Here is a 23,176-nt window from a genome sequence, read left to right as displayed (position 1 = left end):
TAATCACGTTTCAAATTATGATTCAGCTTTTGATATTTGGAAAACTCTTGAGGTCACTCATGAAGGCAATAGCCGAGTGAAAGAGTCCAAAATCAACATTCTTGTGTATTCTTACAAACTTTTCCAAATGAAACCAAGTGAGTCCATTGGAGACATGTACACCCATTCTTGAAATTTTTTCTAATGAATCTAGAGAAAGTTGAGAAAAAAGGTTTTTTTTGACACCGACCATAAGAAAGTCATAAGAAACAAAAGGATTCTAAGGATATCATACGAACCATATGCAGTCAATATCACAATGGTCACACATTTCGCCAAGTATAACAAAGGTAAAGAGACAGCGAGACCACCAAACAGTGTGTGAATCTTCTATCACCAACAAGACGAATAGCAATTGCCGTGGTGTTGCAACCTATTTAGAGAGGCCCACAATGCCGTGGATCGTCTCTCTTCATATATCTTCTTCTACGGCTTGTGAAGAACCCTCCGGGCCAACAGGGCCGCCTCCATTACCAGGCTGATCACGTCCACCACTTCCTCCACCATGCACTTGTTCCCCTTGAACGAACCCTTTCCGGATTCCCTCACCCGGGAAATGCAGTTGAGGAAGTTCTGGTTGCACTCCTGGCTCAAGTAGTCATCTGTATCCATCAATTCATTAACATGGATCAGAACATGGTACTGACACAAAGAAATGGCAGTAATAAGGCTCCAAAGGAGAAGAGAGGAGATGAGAAGAGAGAAGAGTGCACATACTGTTTCTGGATTGAACACAGGCATCATGGACCATGCAGCAGGCGTCGAGTGCGTCGCAGGGCTTCTCCCCTGAGCAGCCAGTGTACAGAATACCACAGTACTTTCCGTATCTTAAGAAAGGAGGAACTGTGCAACCCAATCACCATGAGCAAAGCCAACAGAAACACTCGGTCCAAATCCTGAATCCAACACGACAGAATGTCTTACCATTGCAGTGTTGAGACTCGCACTTTCTGCTGCATTGCTGCTTGCTCTGGAAAAAATAGCGTTCCAATTGAGTACAAGTAGTTGAAAGCAACAGCGACATTGGACACGCTGAGGAGCAAGTAGAAAAAGCGGTGGTATATATGTGAGAGTGCAGACCGCAGAGATGCCGACGTTGACGGATTGGACGCCGATGTTGAGTGCGTTGACGGGAGTAGTCGACAGCAGGAGTGCGTGAAAGGAATTGAAGAAAAGAACGGCAAGCTTCATCACTGACTTGTCCGTCCCCCTTCCACCCATTCTGATCTCTCTATTTCTCGCACTCACACTATATGTCGATGCAGACAGAAAGGAAGAAGCAGCTTTGATGAGTTTGCTTTTGCTCAATCACTGGATTTATAGCGAGGAGAAGGGAGGGGGAATGGCGATGTGGGGAAGGGAGAACTGAGGAGGCATGCCGTTCCGATGTCCTATTTGTCCCGTGACTAACTTTTGTGCTGTAGCTCATGGGTAGCGATCAAATATCTCCCAATCTTTATCTCATCAGACGGCTGGATGACTCAGGATCAGATGACGTGGGGTCATCATGGAAGAATATCTACACATCCAACCAACTTAAGTGGATTTTTCCTTGTGATAAAGGCTTCACCAAACAGTAGTACACCAAAATATCTTACGACTCTGTGGCCTCAGATGAAGACCGCACCTATCCTGGTTTCTTTATTATTAGGTTGTGCTTTTATAAGTCACGGCAGTTCTAATATCACTGAACGTGAGCTCAGACATCACAGCGAAAAAGCTTCAGCTTGATGTACTTGGTAAATCATGCTACCACCGACAACAGTTTCTAAAATTAATAACCATAGCTTGTTGGTTTATACGTTTATGAACCATCATTTGGGCATGTGGCACAATCTGGCTATTATTGCTTACTCCTAACGTGATTCCCAGATTCAAGAGAAAAATTAAAAAAAATGCCGCTGGTCCACCTTGCAGAGCATAAGCAAGCATGATGTCAACTTATTACAGCGCATAGCATCCTTGCGAAATTGCAGGTTCTTCGGTACTTTGCTGATGATTCAAAAGTCCTGTTCTCTGTTTTGGATATTTATTTTTGACAGAGAACAGAGACAGTAATTCTAAGACCATATTGGCAAGTTAAAGATCCAAGATTCATTCATTAGCCTGATAAATCTAAAGTTTTAGCTTCATAATGGGGTGAGCAACCCATAGCATTTTCTTTTAGTTGCCACTTGTTAGTTTATGTCTAACAAGCTCTTTTATTTAAGGGTTTGTAAGTGCGGTGTAAAAAACAAAAAAAAAAACTTGGCAATGTTATGCTTTGGCTGAAGAATGAGAAATAGTTAATTATTATTTTTATCTACCAAGAGATAGGGAATTATTAAGAAAAAAAATGCATTACTTGTATATTGATCTTCTTATTGTTGAACAAATTCTTCAATTAGCATCATAATACCTTGTTATATTTAGATTATTCTTTGCTGAAAAAATAGTTTTTGTTATAGCATTCTAAGATGTTGTTTCCTAAAAAGATGCCCGAAGCAGATTATATCGGGCCTTGTGATTGTATGATAAATAAATCTCCTAATAAGTCTTATATCTTACGATGGATCTTTGAGGAGTTCAATATCTTATGGAGTAAACTTCATATTTTACTCTATGTAAGGACCAAGGAGACCCTTATAATCAAGAACGTTTAATATATTCTTTCTTTGTGAAATAGATATCCCTACTTGGAATAAGTTTCTTGATATAGGAAGATCTGGTTAAGTTTGAATCGAACTTTAATTTAGCTCAATCATAATTCAAGTTTAATTCCAAGTCGATCCTAATTCAATCGAACCATGCTGAAGCTCCAATTTGAACTCAAGGATCATATTGAGCTAGCTCAAGTTTTACTTAAGTTCAACTTAAAATAAGTTCTTATTTAAGTTATTCAGAAACAAAGTTAACAAATATCGAGAAAGACACATGCAAGAAATAAAATTATAGTGGTTTGGTTTTCATGATCATCGACTACTCTCGATTCCTTTATCCTAGCCATTGGCTTTTACTAACATTTTTCTTCCAATAGGTGAAGATCAATAATCATAATTTTTTTTCTAGAATTAGGAGAGAACTTTTACACTTAATATTTTATAAGAGAATATTCATTTTCTACCACTTAAAATAATAACTTAATTTAAGAAGGTGGTTGATCGACTTACGAAATATGCTCATTTTTGTACTGTGCGAAATCCCTACACTACTGCTAGTATTACCCAGATTTTCATAGAAAATATTATTAAACTATATGGGATGCCAAGATCCATTGTAAATGATCATGATAGGATCTTCCCAAGTAAATTTTGGACCGAGTTATTTCAGTTACAGGGCACCAAATTTAAGATGAGCACAGCATATCATCCATAAACTGATGGACAAACAGAGGTGGTGAACAGGTGTTTAGAGACATACCTTCAATGTTTCGCTAGTAACCGACCAAAGGAGTGGGCGAAATGGCTTTCATAAGCCGAATGGTGGTATAATAGTACATATCATTCATCTACAAAATGTACCCCATATGAAGCACTGTATGGTTGGCCAGCCCTTGTGATTTCAAAGTATATAATTAGCTCAGCCAAGGTAGATCAGGTCGACCAAGATTTAATTGACAGGGACAAACTCCTATAGTTACTAAAAGATAATCTTTCTTCCGCTCAAGCTAGAATGAAGCAGTAAGCCGATACATGATGAAGCGAAAGAGAATTTTTAGTAGGAGATTGGGTTTATCTTTGCCTACAACCAAACAAGCAACTCTCCATTAACACAAGAGCCTCCATGAAGCCATCTCCAAGTTTTTATGGCCCCTATTATTAGGAACGAGTCGGTACTGGGGGGGGGGTGGGGAATTAGTGTAGCAGATAAAAATGTCAATTTGATAATCTTCATACATTAAAATCGATCTCGGAAAGATATTAACTTGAAAACATATGAAAGAGTGTAATGAGAAACTAAAGCATGTAAGGTAATTTGTAGTAAAGGTAAATTGCAAGAAGAAAATACAAACTGAGTTTTATAGTGGTTCAATCATCGTGACCTACAACCACTCCCGATTCCTCCTCCATTGAGGCCACCGACATCTACTATCAGTCTTCTTTCAATGGGTGAAGACCAACTACCCTCTTACAACACTTTCTCATTTTCATAGGTTTAGGATATAACCTTTACAAGTCACTCTTTTACAAGTATTCCCTCACACACTTCCCTTAGGACTAACTCTAAGCACTAGGAGGAGAGAACACAAGGTTTTGGCAAAATTTACTCAATTGTTTCCTCTAGAATTCTTGCTACCCAAGTGAGGTATTTATAAGCCCCAAATGGTTTCAATAATGGAGCCAAAAATTTAAACTTTAGGGTCTTCTAGGTACGGGCAATACCACCACCTATACTGGGCGGTACCATTGCCTAGTCTGACAATACCACCTCCTGACAGCCTCAGATACTGAGTTTTTCGAGCTTTCCAACTCACAAGCTGTTCTACCACCTATTCTGGCAGTGCCACCGCCTAGCCTAACATTTGGGTCATTGAATAAGCCTAACAATGAGCCCAAATCACTCCTAGTTTAGGCTCAATTTGCCCCTAATTGAGTTGGCCCAATTCCAACCCAATTATATGCTAAGTATGAATTTTAGGCATATACTAAGATATTTGTTGACTACTCAAATAGTATCATCATTTAGGCCTAATAGTATCACTACCCTTTAGGCTACATTTTTCACTTTCTAATAGATCTAATTCTAATCCAATTTGAAGCCTAATATTTGTTACAAACTTTTATAATAAGTGGGCTCTATTTCATCCCAACATCAGTCAAATTGGACTAAAATAATCTTGTTGAAAATCTTGATTAATCAAATGCGCATCTAATACATTGTTGAAGCTTATACCACATCATTGCAACTTTGGGCACATCATCAAATCTTTTAGCATATTTCCCTATACTTCTACTTGATGTTCGATCTTAAGCAAGTCAACCATTCCTTATCTAATTTCTCGGCTAAATGATTTTTCGATGTAATGATCGATTCTTTAACATGATGTTTAATCTCCTAATAGTCCGAGTCCTTAGTCAAACTGTTTCCAATGTCATTTATCTCAATAATGCATTAATTCATTAAATACATTAGTTGATTTTATTATCAAAATTTAAGATTTATTTATTTTTAATGATGACAATCAATTGATGATAAGATTTTAACAAGACCCTAGTCTACATTGTTGAATCTCGGATTTTGATAATGAAACTAATTGATAGTGTTTATTTGATCTGCGCTTTGAGTGATACAGGAAGTTTCGATTAGAGAGAGACAATTAAAAGCAGGAAGAATCATGTTAGAAGATTGGATGTCGAGCCAAAGGATCGATCAACGTATCGGTAGAAGGCTTCGGGTCATGAGATCAGGCATTTGGCCAAGAAGAGCAAAAATTGTCCCAAAAAAATTGGAGTTGCGAAGGCCAACTGGCCGATTGGACAATAGGCCCTAAGAGAAGATGATGCACCAAAGAATTGAATGAGGTGTTGATGAACTAATAACATGCCGGACAACATTTGATTAGCTTTTTAATAATTGTCTAGATCGAAGTAGGTTTTAGGCGTAATTGGGTTGGAATTAGTCCAACTTAATTAGAGGCTAGTTGAGCCAAAGTTTGGGCTGTGTTGGGCTAAGTGAAAGGCCCAAATAGTGACCTAAACGGATGGAACCATTGGTGGCATAGTCTCCGAGATTATATTAGGTGGTGGTACTGCCCAAACTCAATCTCCGAGACTATCAAGTGGTGGTACCGCCCAAACACAGTCTCTCAGGAGGTGGTACTGCCAAACTTGGCGATGGAACCACCTAGTGTTAGTGTTGCTGGCGGTGGTACCGCCTAACACAAGCGACGGTACTGCTAGTACCCCGAAAATCAGGGATGAGACAATTTTAGACTCCAAGTTTGAATCCACTTGAGGCCTATAAATACCCCTCTCATCTCTAGTTAACATACACAAGAATTGAGAGCAAAAAAGTAGAAAAATGCTATTGTAATCTTGTGAGAACTCCTTTCAAGCTCTAAGTGTTAGCGTGGTTTAAAAGAGGAGTAAGTGGGGGTGTAAAGGTTCTCTCTTGAACCTATCAAAAGTAGGTGTAAAAGAGTAGTTGATCTTCGCCCATTGAAGGAAGATCGGTAGTGGAAGCTAGTGTGCCTCGAGTGAAGAGGAATCAAGAGTGGATGTAGGTCACGACGACTGAACTACTATAAAAATATGATTTACATTTCTTTTGTGCAATTTACCTTTACTGCAAACTACTTTATTTTCATTATGCTTCCATACACTTTTAAGTTATCTTCCGAGATTAGTTTTTATTGTACGAAAAATTTTAAATTGACGTTTTTATCCACTGCACTAATTCACTTAGTACCGACTCGATCCTAACAGTTGGCATCAGAGCCACGTTTTTCTCGTTTAGATTAACAACCAAGAGAAATGACTCTTTTTGGCTTTCAAGAGGGCTTTTCCATCATTCGTCCTCCCATGTTCAATGGGACGGACTACACTTATTAAAAAACTCGAATGAGAGGTTTCTTGCTTTCTATGGATTTGAATTTATGGAATATTATCGAAAGCGATTTTCAAAAGTCTTCTACTTCAATGAACAAATGGAATGATCTGGAGAAGAAAACTTTCTCTTTAAATGTTAGAGCTATAAACGCTTTATTTTGTGCTTTGGATGATACTAAATTCAATCGATTTTCTATTTATGAAATGACTTTTGATATTTTGGCATACTCTTGAAACTACACATGAAGGCACAAGTAGAGTAAAAGATTCTAAGATAAATCTTTTGATGCGTGATTTTGAATTGTTTCGTATAAAACCAAGCGAAACCATTTGAGACATATACACCAATTTTACGAATATCGTCAATGGTTTAAAAGCACTTGGTAAAAGTTTTTCGAATCTTAAACTTGTTAATAAAGTTTTATGATCTCCTTCTAAAAATTACGATTCGAAAGTAACGGCATACAAGAATCAAAGGACTTGAACCATTTTTCAATTGATGAACTTATTAGGTCCTTGATGACATATAAAATGACTTGTATTGAATATGATGAACATGAGAACTACATTCCAAAGAACAAGAAGGATTTGATACGTAGAACAAAAGAAGACCACTTGAGAAAAAACTCATGTGATGGTGATAATGATAATCATGATGATCTTGCATTCTTAACAATAAAATTTAAAAAGTTCATAAAATAAAAATCAAAAAATAAAAATAAACTTAAAAAGAAGAAGCTACCAAAGAACAAGAAAGTATTAAAGGTGGCTTAGGATTAAACGAGTGCATCCGAAGACGAGAAGTAAACCGATGAAGATGAAGTGGCGAACTTTGCTTTGATGACTCTTGACAATGAGGTAAACAACTCAAACAAATCTACTTTACCTTATTTTAAAATAACTTGATGCTTTTCATGAGTTATTTTTAAATTAGTTAGTAAGAAAAAAGGGGGGAGGGGCAAAAATATCATGATTCTCTTTCTAATGTTTTTAAAAAAATTTAAAAATTGATCATTATAATTGCATCTCTTTATGATAAAGGAATAAAATATTATATTTAAATATAATGCTTATACACCTAATAAGATTAATCTTATGTATATTTTTAAGAAGCAATAATGCATATCTTGATGATTTCCATATTGCTTTTTGATTTTGATTAAAGATGATTTATGTTCAATGAAACCATACTTTATAATTTAATGATGTAATAACATAATGATGATTTTTGTGATTTATGGCTTATTTGTTAGGATCGGAGCGGCACTAAGAGGGGGGGGTGAATTAGTGCAGCGGATTAAAACGTTGGTTTCGACAAATCTTTCATACGATAAAAATCGAACTTGAAAAGCTTAACTTGAACGCGTGTTCGTAAAGGTGTGCAGCAAAGGTAATGAGGAAATAAAGCACGTAAGAAGGTTTGCAGTAATGTAAATAGCAATAAGAAAATGCAAACCAGAGATCACGCCAATTTTAAAGTGGTTCGGTCAAATGACCTACATCCACTTGCGAGGCTCTCTTCGATGAGGCTCCCACCTTCCACTAGCAAATCTCTTGAAGGGGGAGGACAAATACCCCTCTTACAACCTTTTACAAGTGGTTCACACACTTACAAATTTTCAGCAAGAAAGAATGAGGTGAACACTCTAGCAAATTGAAAACAAGACTTGCTAAGACTTTTCTAAGATATTTTTCTCAATCTATTGCTTCTCAAAAAGTTGTAATCTCAGTTGAGAATTGAGGGGTATTTATAGGCCTCAAGAGGATTCAAATTTGGGCTCCAAAATTTGAATTTTCTTTGGTTCCCGATGCTGGCGGTGCTACTACCTGTCAGTGGCGGTGCCACCGCCTGTCAGTGTCTGACATTGACAGTTTACTGGCGGTGCCACCGCTCAGCCAAGCGATGCCACCGCTTGGCTCTCGGGTGCTGGGCGGTGCCACTGCCCAGCCAAGCGGTGCCACCGCTTGGCTCTCGGGTGCTAGGCGGTGCCACCACCAGACCCTTCGGTTCACTAGTTGGGCTTTAAGTTCAGCCCAAACCAAGTCTAATATTGGGCCCAATTAGCCCCCTAACCAGGATATAGGATTATCTTTTAATCCTAATCCTAATTACATGTGAACTATGTAACTAAAAACATCCCAAGCAAGTTTTCAACCGCGAACGTCGAGTCTTGTTCCGGCGAGCTTTCCGACGAACTTTCGGCGGACTTCCGATATGCCCTTGGATTTCTTCTAACGGACTCCCAACAAGCTCCCGATCTTGTGACGACTTCAACGAGTAGCCGAACCTTCTCGGTGATCTCCGCGAACCTCCTACGATCTCTTCGGCGAACTTCCGAAAATTCTGACAAGTTCCTGATTTCTTCTCGGTTGTTTCTGGCAGCATCTTCGACGATTTTTCGGACTCTTAAACGTCCATCGAACTTGACTCCGGTATTCTTGCTTTATGTTTTCTGGTTATCGTAGTTAATCCTGCACACTTAACTCAATAATATGGATTAGATCAATTAACCCATCAATTGATTTTATCATCAAAATCCGAGATTCAACATTATTGAACTTTGTTATAATGAAAGTTGCTTTTTCGGTTTTAAATATGATGGATTGTTTTCATACGAAAAACTTGAGCATACTTATATGAAATCAATCACATAAAATGAAACACATAAAAAGAAAAATATATTATACTTGGAATTAAAATGATAAATCAAATCTCTTGTTTAAAGAAGCCTTATGTTTAATGTGTTATATTTTTTGTCATGATAATTTTGATGATGAAATTTATTTTTCGGTCTTAAATGATGATGTGTGTATTGATTTGGCATAAAAAACTTGGGCATGCTTGTATGAAATCAAATCACTAAATTGAAACAACTAAAAAGAGGAAAGCATTTTTTCTTGAAAATTTCTTTTTCTCAATCTTATCGATTTTTCAAAAAGAGATTAATGAATCTATTCTTGAACTATTAAAGTGACTTTATTGATTTGAAAAATTAAATGAGTTGAAAATGAATGATGATTTTTCTCTTGATTCCTCAAAATTATTACTTGTAATATTTTTTTTATATGAATCATGATCTTGATTTCTCGATATTTGATACATGAAATTTTTCTATGAATCAAGATCTGGTTTTTGAACTCCCATGTTTCTTTTTGCTAATTACTAAAAAGGAGAATTATTTAGATGAATCATTCACAATTGGTCTTTTTTGATCTTTCATCTTTCATGTGATGATTTATTTATGATACTCTCTTGTATTCATAAATTGTATACCTCATCACATTTGATTTAAATTTACCTTTATCATGATGTGAAAATTGATGTAAAGGGAAAAGAATTACAAAATTGTATTATTCCCTTCCTTTTTTTAATGACAAAGGGGGTGATAAAATTTGCTAGCTTACATAATTCAAGAAGCAAATCATGCTAGCTTGCACATTGCAAAGAGATGTAAAACTTGCTAGCTTGCTTATATCAAAAGATGCAAAAATTTTACTAACCTTCATATATGAAAAACTTGCTTGCATATTCTAAATTTTTTATTTACTATCTCACATTCTTTTTCAAAAACTTGCTAGTTTGAACATTGTAAAGAAAAGCAAACATGCTAACTTGCACATCTAGCAAAATTTACAAACTTGCAAAACTCAAAATCGTTGCTAGCTTGCATGTTGTAAAATGATGTAAAATTTTGCTAGCTTACACTTTGCAAAGGAAGCAAAACTTGCTAGCTCGAGCATTGCAAAGGAAGCAAAACATTGGTAGCTTGCACTTCTCAAAAGAGGAGAAAGAACTCACTAGCTTGCATGTTCTAAAGTGATGAAAATTTTGCTAAATTTCTAAGCTTTCATGTATCTAAAACTTGATAGTTGCACTTCTCCTTTTAGCTGATGACAAAGGGGGAGAAGTCATGATGACAATCATGTATGGGATGATGTACTTAGATATTTTGATGATTTTATGTTGCATGCAATATTATGATTGGTTCTTTCAATATTCATGAAGTATGCAATGATGAAATATTCATGTTTAAGTTTGCTTTGACTTGAATTCAATTTGAATTCAAGGTTCTATCAATATGACATATTGATAGGGGGAGTTAAGGTTAACTTTGTCATCAATTGGTTATCATCATCAAAAAGGGGGAGATTGTTGAATCTCGGATTTTGATGATGAAACCAATTGATAGTGTTTATCTGATTTATGCTTTCAGTGACGTAGGAAGCTTCGATCAGGGAGAAACAATTAAAAGCAGGAAGAATCATGTTGGGCCAGTGTGGAATATGTCAGAAGATTAGACGTTGAGCCGAAGGATCGGTCGATGTATCGACAGAAGGCTTCGGGTCATAGGATCGGGCATTGAGCCAAGAAGAGTAGAAATTGCACTAAGTAAATCAGAGTTACGGAGGTCAATTGGCTGATTGGGCAATAGGTCATAAGAGAGGACGATGCACTAAAGAATCGGATGAGGCATTGATGAACCAATGACATGCCGGACAACATTTGATTAGCTCTGTAATAATTGTCAAGATTATAATAGGTTTTAGGTATAATTGGGTTGGAATTGTGCTAACTCAATTAGGGGAGAGTTGGGCCCAAGTTTGGGCTGTGTTGGGCCAAGTGAAAGACCCAAACAAAGACCAAAACTAGTGAAACCGTTGGTGGCATAATCTCCGAGACTATGTCAGGCGGTGGTACCGCCAATCTGGGCAGTGGTACCGTCCAAACTCAGTCTTCGAGACTGTCAAGCGGTGGTACTACCCAGACACAATCTCTCAGGCAATGGTATTGCCATAGTGGGCAGTAGTACCACCTAGTGTCAGTGTTGCAGGCAATGGTACTACCTAGCAAACGCGGTGGTATCACTATACCCCGAAAATCAAGGATGAGACACTTTTAGGCTCTAAATTTGAATCAACTTGAGGCCTATAAATAACCCTTTCATCCTTGGTTAATATACACAAGAATTGAGAGAAAAAAAGTAGAAAAACGCTGTTGTAGTCTTGTGAGAACTCCTCTCAAGCTTTAAGTGTTAGTGTGGCTTGGTACTCTCCTGAACCTATCAAAAGGAGAAGGTGTAGGCGATGTGTCCATAGGTAGCGCCCGTGGGTGCCATAGCTTGTGCAACAAGCGCAGAGCCTACGCATAGGCGGCTTTGCTTGTGACTGACCAACCGCTTACGGTTACAACTATGCGTAACAATAGTTGCTATGTGCAGGCGGCCTGCTTGCGGTTGTAGCTATAGGTGGCTACACAAGCTGCCATTTGCAAGGGCAGCAATAGTTGCTGCCCTTCTCGCTTCTACGTTAACGATTTTGATGTTAAAAGCTTATCTAAAACACAACATACGTAGTTCAAAACCAACTTTCGCATGAACAACCTGGCTCTGATACCACTGTTGGAAAATTTAGGGGTAACATCACATGCATAATGGAAGAATATAAAAAATGAAGATGAGCCTTGTATGTATAGGAAGGTAAGTGGGAGTGCTATTACCTTCTTGGTGTTATATGTCAATAACATCTTGATCATTGAAAATTATGTAGGAATGCTATCCATAGTAAAGGCTTAGTTATCTAGACACTTCTCCTTGAAGGATTTAAGGGAAGCATTTGATATCTTAGGGATTCAGATCTATAGAGTTAAATCCAAGAGGATGTTTAGCTTATCCCAATCCAAGTACATTGATACCATTATCAAAAGATTTGACATGAAAATTTTCAAGAAATGTCTCATACCGATGAGACATGGGATATCGCTTTCTAGGGTATGTCCCCAAAGACTCCTGAATAAAGGGCAAACATCGATATGATACCCTATGCCTCAGTGATGTGGTCTATCATATATGCTATGCTATGTACTAGTCCTGATATAGTACATGCTTTGAGTGTTAAGAGCATGTATTAGGCAGAGATCTAGGCTTGGAGCACTAGAAAGTAGTAAAGTGTATCCTTAAGTACTTGAGAAGGACTAAGGATATTTTACTGGTATATGGAGATATACGGAATTGAGTTTTTAGTCCGATGTCGATGATGGCAAGTCGAATTCGAGGTATATGTATATCCTGAATAGAGGAGTAGTATGCAGGAAGAGTTCCAAGCAAGATACTACTACTGACTTGACCACAGAGGTGGAGTACATTGCTTCAGCAGAGGTAGCAAAGGAGGGAATCTAGATGAAGAAGTTCATCATAGATTTGGGATTTTGTCTGAGCAAGAACACATGAGATATTCTATTTAATCACAGATTTTGATGATGAAACCAATTGAGAGTGTTTATGATTTAATTTGTGTTTTGAGTGATACAGGAAGCTTCGATCAGGATGAGACAATTAAATTAGGAAGAATCATGTTGGGCTAGAGAAAATATGTCAAAGGATTGGATGTCGTGCCGAAGGATCGATTGACATATCGACTGAAGACTTCGGGTATCGGGCCAAGAAGAGCGGATATTGCACTAAGGAAATCGGAGTTGCAGAGGTCAACTAGCCGATTGGGCAATAGGCTATAAGAGAAGACGATGCGCCGAAGAATCGGATGAAGCGTCGATAAACCAATGACATGCTAGACAATACTTGATTAGCTTTATAATAATTGTCTAGATCAAAGTGGGCTTTATTTATATAGGATTAACTAGGATAGTGATTAAGGCATAAAGCAAAATGAAGTCTTGGAGTCAAGAATGAGACTTCGTTGAGAGTTCGAGAGTTAGTCGGAAGTCCGTACGTTCGTCGAAAGTTCTGTTGGAATTGACCGAGAAGTCTAGGAGCTTGCTAGAGAAGCTCATCAGAACTTGCCAAGGAGATCATCGTGAAGTCCAAGAGCTTGTCGGGAGTCTGGTGGAACATTGCTGATAGATCGTTGGAAGTTCGTCGGAAGATTGTCGGAAGAAACCTAGACTTACCAGACTTGTTTAGTTTAGTGTATGCCTAAAATTTTATAGTTAGCACATAATTGGGTTAGAATTGGGCTAACTCAATTAAGGGCCAATTGGGCCCAAGATTAGGCTGTGTTGGGCCAAGTGAAAGACCCAAACAGTGACCCAACAAGTGGCACCGTCATGGCATAGTCTCTGAGATTGTGTCAGGCAGTGGTACCGTTAGACTGGGTAATGGTACCACCCAGACACAGTCTCATAGGTGGTGGTACCGCGAGTTTGGGTGGTGGTACCTCCCAATGTCAGTGCTTTAGGCGGTGGTACCGCCAACACCCGGGAAACCCGGGATGAGACCTTTTTAGGCTCCAAGTTTGAATCAACTTAAGACCTATAAATACCCCTCTCATCCCTGATTAACATATACAAGCATAGAGAGAAAACGCTGTAGTAATCACTTGAGAAATCCCCTCCTCTAAGTTCTAAGTTTAGAATTCTAGTTAGGGAGGAGTGTGTGCTTGTAAAGGTTATCTCCGAAACCTGTGAAAAGGAGAAGAGGGGTGTAAAAGGGGGGTGTAAAAGAGTAGTTGGTTTTCGCCCATTGACGGAAGACCGATAGTGGATGCCGATGGCCTCGACGGAAGAGGAATCAGTAGAGTGGATATAGGTCATGACGGTCGAACCACTATAAAAATATGGTTTACATTTCTTTTGAGCAATTTACTTCAATTGCAAATTACCTTTTTATCACTTGCTATACTCTTTTGTACGCTTTCAATTTAAGCATATTTACGAAATATTTTTTATCATATAAAAGATTTTTAAACTGACATGATTTTATCGCTGCACTAATTCACCCCCCCTCTTAGTGCTGACTCAGTCCTGACAGTTGGTATTAAAGCCATATTTTTCTCATTTGGTTTAACACCCAAAGAGAAATGACTCCTTTCGGCTTTTAAGAGGGTCACTCTCTCATTCATCCTCTCATGTTCAATGGGAAGGACTACACATATTAAAAAACTGGAATGAGAGTTTTCTTGCTTTCGTTGAATCTCAATTTATGGAATATAGTCAAATTTGGTTTTCAAAAATCTTCTCTTCCAATGAACGATTGAAATAAGTTAGAAAAGAAGACTTTCTTTTTAAATGCAAAGGCTATGAATGCCTTATTTTGCACCTTAGATAAAAATGAATTCAATCGGGTTTCTACTTGTGAAACGACTTTCGATATTTAGCACACTCTTGAAATAACACACGAAGGCACTAGTAGAGTTAAAGATTCGAAGATTAATATTTTGATGCATGATTTTGAGTTTTTTTGAATGGAACCAAGCGAGACAATTGGAGACATATATTCTCATTTTACGGATGTCGTTAATACTCTAAAAACTCTTGGTAATAGTTTTTCAAACATTGAACTTTTAAACAAAATTTTACGTTCTATTTCTAAAAATTGGGACTCTAAAGTAATGGCTTTTTAAGAGGCCAAGGATTTGAATACTTTTTTGATCGAAGAACTTATCGGGTCTTTAATGACCTACAAAATGAACATGAGAATAACCTTTTAAAGAATAGAAAGGATTTGGCACTTATAACAAATGAAGACCACTCGAGCGAAAGCTTGAACTTCTCACTATAAAACTTAAAAAGTTCATTAAACAAAAATTAAAAAATAAAAATGAACCTAAAAAGAAGAATTTTCCAAAGAAAAAAAAAAACTTAAAGTAGCTTGGGATGAATCAAGTTCATCCGAAGATGAAGAACAAACTAACAAAGGTGAGGTGGCAAACTACACATTAATAACTTTCGATGACGAGGCAACCAAAATCCCCTTAATTTATTTCGAAATTACATTATGCTTTTCATGAGTTATTTTTAATTTAGTTTAAAAAATTCTATATAAATTTTTCTTAAAAATTACATGTTTAATGATGTAATGAAAATGTTAAAAAAATTGGGATCATACTAGTAATTTTTAAAATAATAATAACAATTGCATGTTTTATGAAAATATAATAAAAAGTTAGATTCAAATGTAATGATAATCCTATGTATGTTTTTAAGAAGAAATAATATGTATCTTGATGATTTCCGATTTTGATTGAAAATGCTTTATGTCCAATGAAACCATGCTTGATGACTTAATGAAAATGTTAAGAGGTTTGTGTTGAATCTCGGATTTTGATGATGAAATCAATTGTAAATTGTTAGATCTAATCTATATGTTGAGAAAAGTTTAGAGGATTAACTATGATAGCAGTAAGATACAAATCAGGTATTGTGCCGGAGTCAAGATCGAGATCTCATTGGGAGTTTAAGAGTTCGTCGGAAGTCCGAACGTTCATCGGAAGTTCTGCCGAAACCAACCGAAAAGTCCAGGAGCTTGCCAAAGAAGCTTATCAGAACTTGCCAAGAAGATCATCATAAAGTTTAGGAGCTTGCTAGGAGTCTGCCAGAATATTGCCGACAGTTCTTTGGAAGTTCACCGGAATATCGCTAGAATCTCGTCGGAAGAGCAATTGATATACCAGAACACAATGCTTTGTCAATTGTCTTAAGTTTTATAGTTAGTCCATAAATTGAGTTAGGATTGGGAGGTAATCCCACTAACATAGTTAGGGGCCAATTAGGCCCTTAATAGGGCTGAATTGGGCTGGATTGAATAGCTCATTCAACCCTTAAAATCATGGCCAACGGTGGCATCGCTTGGGAGACCTAGTCTCCCTGGTGGTTTGGGTGGTAGTATCACCTAGACTAGGCAGTGGTACCACTGGCAGTTAATGTTGCCAATAGTGGTATTGCCCCTATCAAGCGGTGGTACTACCAGAGCTCAGTCTCCGACCTCTCTCAGGCGGTGGTACCACCCAAACTAGGTGGTGGTACTGCACAGTGTCAGGTGGCAGGTGGTAGTACCACTCAAATAATGGCGATGGTACCACCAATGCTCAAAATCCGGGGATATGACACTTTTTGGCTCCAATTTTGAAGCTAATGGGGCCTATAAATATCCCACCCTTTTCTAAATGAAAGGGCATGAAAGCATTGGCATAATCCTGAATTCTTGAGTGTTCAAGTGTTGTAAAATGTGCTAGAGTCCTTCTCCTCCCTTTCTAAGTTTTGAGATAATTCAAGAGAGGTGTGAGACTTATAAGGGTTGTCTCCTAAGCCCATGAAAAGGAGAAAGCGCTGTAAAAGGTGGTTGGTTTTCGCCTATTGAAGAAAGGCCATTAGTAAATGTCGGTGACCTTGACGGAGGAGGAATCCGAAAGTGGATGTAGGTCACAACGACTGAACCACTCTAAATTCTAGTTTACATTTTGTCTTGGGCAATTTACCTTTCTTGCAAGTTACTTTATCTTCTTACTGCTTTCTCTATGCTCTCATATGCTTTCAAGTTAAAATCTTTACGAAACGATTTTCGTCGAAATCGAGTTTAATCGAAACATTAGACCCCTATGACGCTCAAAGATAATATGAGACAACGGCTTTGTCAGTGGATCTGTGATATTATCTTCTGATGGAACTCTTTCCACTACTACATCTCCTCGGGTCATGATCTCTCTAATAAGTTAGAACCTCATCAGAACACTTTTGATGAGACCCAGGTTCCCTTATTTGAGCAATCGCCCCATAGTTGTCGTAATATAAGGAATCGACTTCTCACTGCTCGACACAACTCCTAGATCTGTGATGAACTTCTTCATCCAGACTCCCTCATTTGCTGCCTCTACTACAGTAATGTACTCCACCTCTATGATCGAGTCAGTAGTAGTATCTTGCTTGGAACTCTTTCAGCATACTACTCCATTTAGGGTATACACATACCCCGAATTTGACTTGTTATTACTGACATCGGACTGAAAATTTGAGTCCATGCAGCCTTTAACCTTGAAGCTACTACCTTCATATACCAGTAAAAGATCCTTAGTCCTTCTCAAGTACTTAAGGATACACTTTATTGCTTTCCTATGCTCTAAGCTTAGATCCGCTTGATACCTGCTTGTAACACTTAGAGCATGCACTATATCAGGCCTAGTACATAGCATTGCATACATGATAGACCCTATCACTAAGGTATAGGGTATCCTATCTATGTTCCCCCATTTTTCAGGAGTCTTTAGGGACATACTCATAGAAAGCGATATATGTCTCATTAGTATGAGATATCTCTTGGAATTTTTCATGCTAAACCTTTTGACAATGGTATCTATGTATCTAGATTAGGACAAGCCAAGCATCCTCTTAGATCTATCTCTATAGATTTGAATCCCCAAGATATAGGATGCTTCCCCTAAGTCTTTCATGGAGAAGTGTCTAGATAACGAAATCTTTACTATGGATAGCATTCCTATGTCATTCCCAATGATCAGGATGTCATCCACATATAACACTAAAAAGGTGATAGCGCTCTCACTTACTTTCCTGTATACACAAGACTCATCTTCGTTCTTAACAAAGTCATAGGATATGATTGCCTCATCAAATCTTATGTTCCAAATTCGGGAAGCTTGCTTTAGTCCATAAATGGATCTAAGCAACATGCACACCTTATTTGGGCAGTTCTTGGACACAAATTCCTCAAGCTATATCATATACACCTCCTCCTTGAGGTTGCCATTAAGGAATGCAGTTTTCATATCCATTTGCCAGATCTCATTAACATAGTGTGCTGCAATAGCCAATAGAATTCAGATGGATTTTAGCATGGCTACGGGTGAGAAGGTTTCATCATAGTCAACACCTTACCTTTGATGATACCCCTTAGCCACTAGCATTGCTTTGTAGGTCTCTACCTTCTATCTACTCTGATCTTCTTCTTGAAAATCCACTTGCAACCGATGGATACAGTACCATCGGGTGCATCAACTAGGTTCCAAACCTTATTGGAGTACATGGAATCCATCTCAGAATTCATGGCTTCTTGCCACTTCCTAGAGTCTATACTTGTAATAGTCTCCTCGTAGGTTTGATGATCAATATCCTTAACATCATCTCCTCTAATATGTCCCACATATGTCTCAGGAGGATCGAATACTCTACCGGACCAACGTAAAGTCGGAACTTGTGTGCTAGGCACCTGAACAGACTCAGGCTGTAGAGTGGTGCTTGACCTAGGTTCTCCAACCTTGCTCAACTCTATCATGCTCCCACTATCTCTGCCAAGAATGTGTTCCTTCTTAAAGAACACCACTCTCTTAGCTACAAAGACCTTTTGGTCCTTAGGATGATAGAAATAATACCCACAGGTATCCCACAAACTTGCACCACTTCGTTCTCGATTCCAACTTATCGAGGTTGTGTCTTTTAATGTGGGTAGTGCAGTTCCAAATATTAATAACCTTAAGATCGGGCTTCTTTCCTTTTCATATCTCATATGGTGTAGATACTACTAACTTAGTTAGAACTCTGATCAAAAGTTAAGCTATGGTCTCTAGGGCATATCCCCAGAATAAGATGGGTAGGTGTTAGAACCCTTGCAGATTCTCAACTTGGTGTTGATCTCTTTAGGAGATCAGCCTCCTTGAAACTCTATAGGGGTTCCTCCCTCCAAGTTGCTGCTCAAAGGCTGTAGAAAAGATTCATTTATTGCTTATGAAAAGAGGAGGAATACATGGCTATTTATAGGGCTTCTAAATCCTAACTCCTAATAGGACTCCTACTCAAGACTCTTACTTCTAACCAACTCCTAATAGGACTCCTACTCAAGACTTATATTCCTTTACAACTCCTAATTTTTCTCTAAGAAATAACCTCCTAACCCTAGCCGGCTTCTTCACCTCTTTAATAGGGGTCGACTAAAGTAGGTTTTACATGAATGTCCCTCTCAATTAGGACTCTCCTAGCTAGAGTCCTAACAGATTCGCCCTCTTCAAATTAGCCTTGTCCTCAAGGCTAACGATTCATGAATTCAGGGAATTTGATCTTCAAGTCATCATAATTCTCCCAAGTGGCATCTTCTGTTGGTAGGTTCACCCACTGTATTAGTATTTTAATAGTTGGTCATCGTCGTCAAGTCATGATCCGTCGATAAAAAATGGTACTTGGCTGGGTCTGGAGTTCTCCTTGAGTAGTCATATTTGGTGGGTGGCTTTGGGTTGTCTCCAAGCACCTATTTACAACTTTCATCTGGCCGTCGGTTTGTGGGTGATATGTCATACTCCTTTTTAATTTAGTACCCTATATATGGAATAACTTTATTCAAAATATGCTCGTAAAGATGCAATTAGAATTTGTTACAAGCACAATGCGCTCCTTATTATTTAATTCTTTTGAGTCTTAATTGTAATGAGCCACGGAGCTTGGTGCTTCCTTCAATTTTTTTATGACCTTACTAGTCTCTAAATCTTCCTACCATACCATCTTAATATCCTTAAGGAATTTGCTAGTCGGGAGTGAATCGGCTGAAAATTTATCTTGCTCGGGTAGCCGCGAAAGCGTATCTGCAACAACATTCTCTTTCCCCTTTTTGTAAGTTATTTTATAATCAAATCTAAGAAGTTTTGTTACCCACTTTTGCTGTGCAGGGGAAGATATCTTTTGCTCCAAGAGATATTTTAGGCTTTTATGGCCAGTCTTGATTTGAAAGCATCGCCCGATCAAGTACGATCTCCACCTCGTTGCTGCGTGCACAATGACGACTATCTCCTTATCATATGTTGACATGTTTTGATGGGAGGGAGACAATGTCTTGCTAGTGTATGTGAGTGGTCAACCATCTTGCATGAGAATGTCTCCAGTTCCAACTCTAGATGCATCGGCCTCAATGATGAAGGGTCGGCTGAAATATGGTAGTGCTAGCACTAGCATCGTCGTCATGGCTATCTTAAGTTTGTTAAAAGTAGTGGAGGCTTTGTCCACCATTGGAAGGTATCATTTTTCAGTAGAGAAGTAAGTGGTGCACTGATCTTTCCATAGTTTTTCATAAACTTGCGGTTGTAGCCAGTTAAATCGAGAAATCCATGTAGCAATTTTATGTTCCTCGAGGTCGGCCAATTCTGTATTGCTTTTATTTTGGAGGGGTCCACCATCACTCCTTCCTCCGATATGATATGCCTAAGATATTCCATCTTTTGTTGAAGAAAGAAAAAATTCATAGTGGCCGTTGTGTGTTCGAAAGGCGGTTTTCGGTATGCCTTTTTCAAACACTCGTATTTGATGATACCCAGATCGAAGGTCCAGCTTTGTGAAGATTTGTGCTCCTTTTCATCTAGCAATTCATCTACTACTGGAATAGGGTATTTATCCTTGATGGTTATGCTATTGAGAGCTCGGTAATCAATGCATATTCACCATGTTCTGTCCTTCTTGTGTATGAGTAGCACCGGTGAAGAGTAGAGGCTGCAACTTGGCCGAATAACTCCTATTTCAAGTATCTCCTTTACAATCCTTTCTATTTCATCATTTTGGAGATGTAGATACTGATATGGTCGTGTATTTGCTAGAGGTTTGCTTGGAAGAATCATTATATGATGATCATGCCGATGGGGAAGAGGTAGGTTGTGTCGTTCGTCAAATATATCTGAAAATTCAGCAAGCAAAGGAAGTAGGTTTGGATCTTCAAATTCTATTAGCTCTCCCTTAGTTTACTACTCAAGTTGTACCAAAAAGCTGCTGCATGCTTTATGCAAAACCTTCTCCATTTGTTATGTACAAATCGTCATTACGTCGCCCCCACGTTTCCCATGCAGTATCACCTGTTTCTCCTTATTGTAAAATTTCATAATTAGTTGCATAAAATTTCAAGAAACATCACCAAATTTCGTCAACCATTCAATTTTGAGCATGGCCTAATGATCATCAAGAGGGAGGAGGAAGAAATATGCAATTATCTCTTGGTCCTACAGCAACAGTTTCACTCGCGGGTGCCTACGTTCATACTTCAAAATTCATCCGTGGTGACCTAAATGTCAAACCTGCTGCAATTCTTGATAGGTAAGGCCATCTGGATAGCAACCTTACTATTTAGGAGGTTATTAGTACTGCCCGTGTCGATGAGAACAGTGATCAGTTATTGTTTGAGAAGGCCTCAAACTTTCATCTTTGTGGGTTTGAGTAGCCGGCTAGTGCATGTACCATAACTTCGGTCGGTTGTGGCTCTTCTTCTACATCTTCTTCTTCATGTTCAAGACTCTCTTCTAGATATTCAATGACCTCTTCTTCTACTGGTTCAATCATAAGAAGTCTCCTTTTACTACAGTGATGCTCACGGCTCCACGGCTCATCGTAATGCCAACATAACCCCTTCGCATATCGCTCCTGAAGCTCTTCTCTTGTTAACCTCTTTTATGCAGGGAATCGGTCGATAGTAGGGGGGGCTGAGGCCTTCAATATTGCTGGTCGAGGAGTGACCCTAGTCCTCTAAGCTTCATGATTCAATTGCTCCTCTTGATGTCGTGCGAAAGAGATGGCTGTCATAAGCGTGTACAGTTGTCGCGCTTTAACTTCTCCTAAGATCTCCGGCTTTAAGCCCTCAATGAAGGTCCCCAATAGCTGTTTTTGAGACCAATCATAAGTTTAATTAGATAACTTTTCAAACCTGGTTTGGTACTCTTGAATGGTGGAGGTTTGTCGGATCTTTGTTAGTTGTCCGTCAATGTTCTCGTAATCGGTTAGTCCGAAGCGGATCAGCAGTCCTTCTTTGAATTATCACCATGAGAGGATTCCATGAGCGTGTTCAAACTAGTCAAACTATTGTATGACATCCCCTTCAAGATGTATAGCCATAATGTTTACCATAGATGCATCTGTGATTTTGTGGTACCGAAAATATCACTCCATGCGCGAGATCCAACCAATCGGGTCTCCTTCCCATCTAGAGAAGTCCACTCTTATGCGTGAATAGTTGGGGTTAGTCATAGAGCTTCCCCTCTCTTGGAAGTCATATCTTCGGGCTTGGTGTGATTGGTTAGAGCTCTCTCCTTGATGTGATTTTTTTGGGCTTAGTGGTCAGCCCAAACTATGTTTGGTAAAGAGAGTCTGAATCTTATCCTCCATTCAGGCCTCGAAGGCTTCGAATTTAGTTTTGATTACCTTCTTAGATGCCATAGTATATGTCTTCAAATCTGTAATGTTAAGATCTCTCTTTTGTGGTTGGGTTAAAGGCATGTATAGGTTGAGAGAAGTGATGGTCAAAAGGGTTGGTGGATTGGTGGATGTAGGCTGCGGTTTAGGCTTATTTTGTGGCTGTTTTGGGTGTAGTTTGAGGGTGTGATTTGGTGGAGTTTTAGGGCTGTTGATGAAAGTTTTGGATCTGTGGTAGATGGTAGCAAAGGTTTGATAGAAATCAGTGGAAGTTGCTGCAAATATGTGCTATCTTGTAAGAGCAGAATTGTCGTCAAAGAAAGAGTGGTTTTTCGATGAAGTTTTCACCAAAAACTTGAGAGATTTGAGGAGGGAATTGACAGCAATATCTCAGTTTATATGACAGTAAGTATATCCAATTTAATTAAGAAATTTTGGTAGTAACAGCAAAAAAATTGGTGCAAGTTGCGATAGCAGAATTCTTATCAAAAAATTTCAATAGTTTACGATGAAAATTTGCAGGAACACAAAATCGTTTTTAGAGATGAATTTCTCAATAGATCAATCTTAAATGGAAGCCAAGATGATCTATGAAGTGTATAAGAAATTTTATTCAAAAAAGATTCCAAATAGATGTGTTAAGGCAACAATATGCGACTAAAATTTTCTGCATCACATATTTTCAAGTGTAGCAAAGTAGACATAAAAGATCAGT

General features: G+C 38.3%; 1 protein-coding gene across 1 annotated transcript; it reads right to left on the bottom strand.

Moving 5' to 3' along the window:
- Positions 1-239: 239 nt before the first annotated feature.
- Positions 240-1,462, bottom strand: LOC135587683 (phospholipase A2-alpha-like). The gene is made up of 4 exons (XM_065079349.1): positions 1,120-1,462; positions 964-1,009; positions 757-882; positions 240-641 (listed from the first exon to the last, which is right to left on the bottom strand). Exons 1-4 carry the CDS (start codon positions 1,258-1,260, stop codon positions 466-468), a joined length of 489 nt encoding a protein of 162 aa, XP_064935421.1. The 5' UTR covers positions 1,261-1,462; the 3' UTR covers positions 240-465.
- Positions 1,463-23,176: the final 21,714 nt, after the last annotated feature.

This window comes from Musa acuminata, chromosome BXJ1-8, assembly GCF_036884655.1.
Source record: "Musa acuminata AAA Group cultivar baxijiao chromosome BXJ1-8, Cavendish_Baxijiao_AAA, whole genome shotgun sequence".
Classification (NCBI taxonomy): domain Eukaryota; kingdom Viridiplantae; phylum Streptophyta; class Magnoliopsida; order Zingiberales; family Musaceae; genus Musa; species Musa acuminata.
This window is presented reverse-complemented; position numbering and strand designations above follow the sequence as displayed.

Bases quoted from the DNA above. Each gene is read 5' to 3' on its own strand.
- LOC135587683 (XM_065079349.1), bottom strand. From the start codon at position 1,260: ATGGGTGGAAGGGGGACGGACAAGTCAGTGATGAAGCTTGCCGTTCTT. The intron at 1,010-1,119 runs GTCTGCACTCTC...TATTTTTTCCAG, and splicing joins TCAACGTCGGCATCTCTGCG to AGCAAGCAGCAATGCAGCAG. The intron at 642-756 runs GTATGTGCACTC...TGATGGATACAG, and splicing joins CTGTGTTCAATCCAGAAACA to ATGACTACTTGAGCCAGGAG.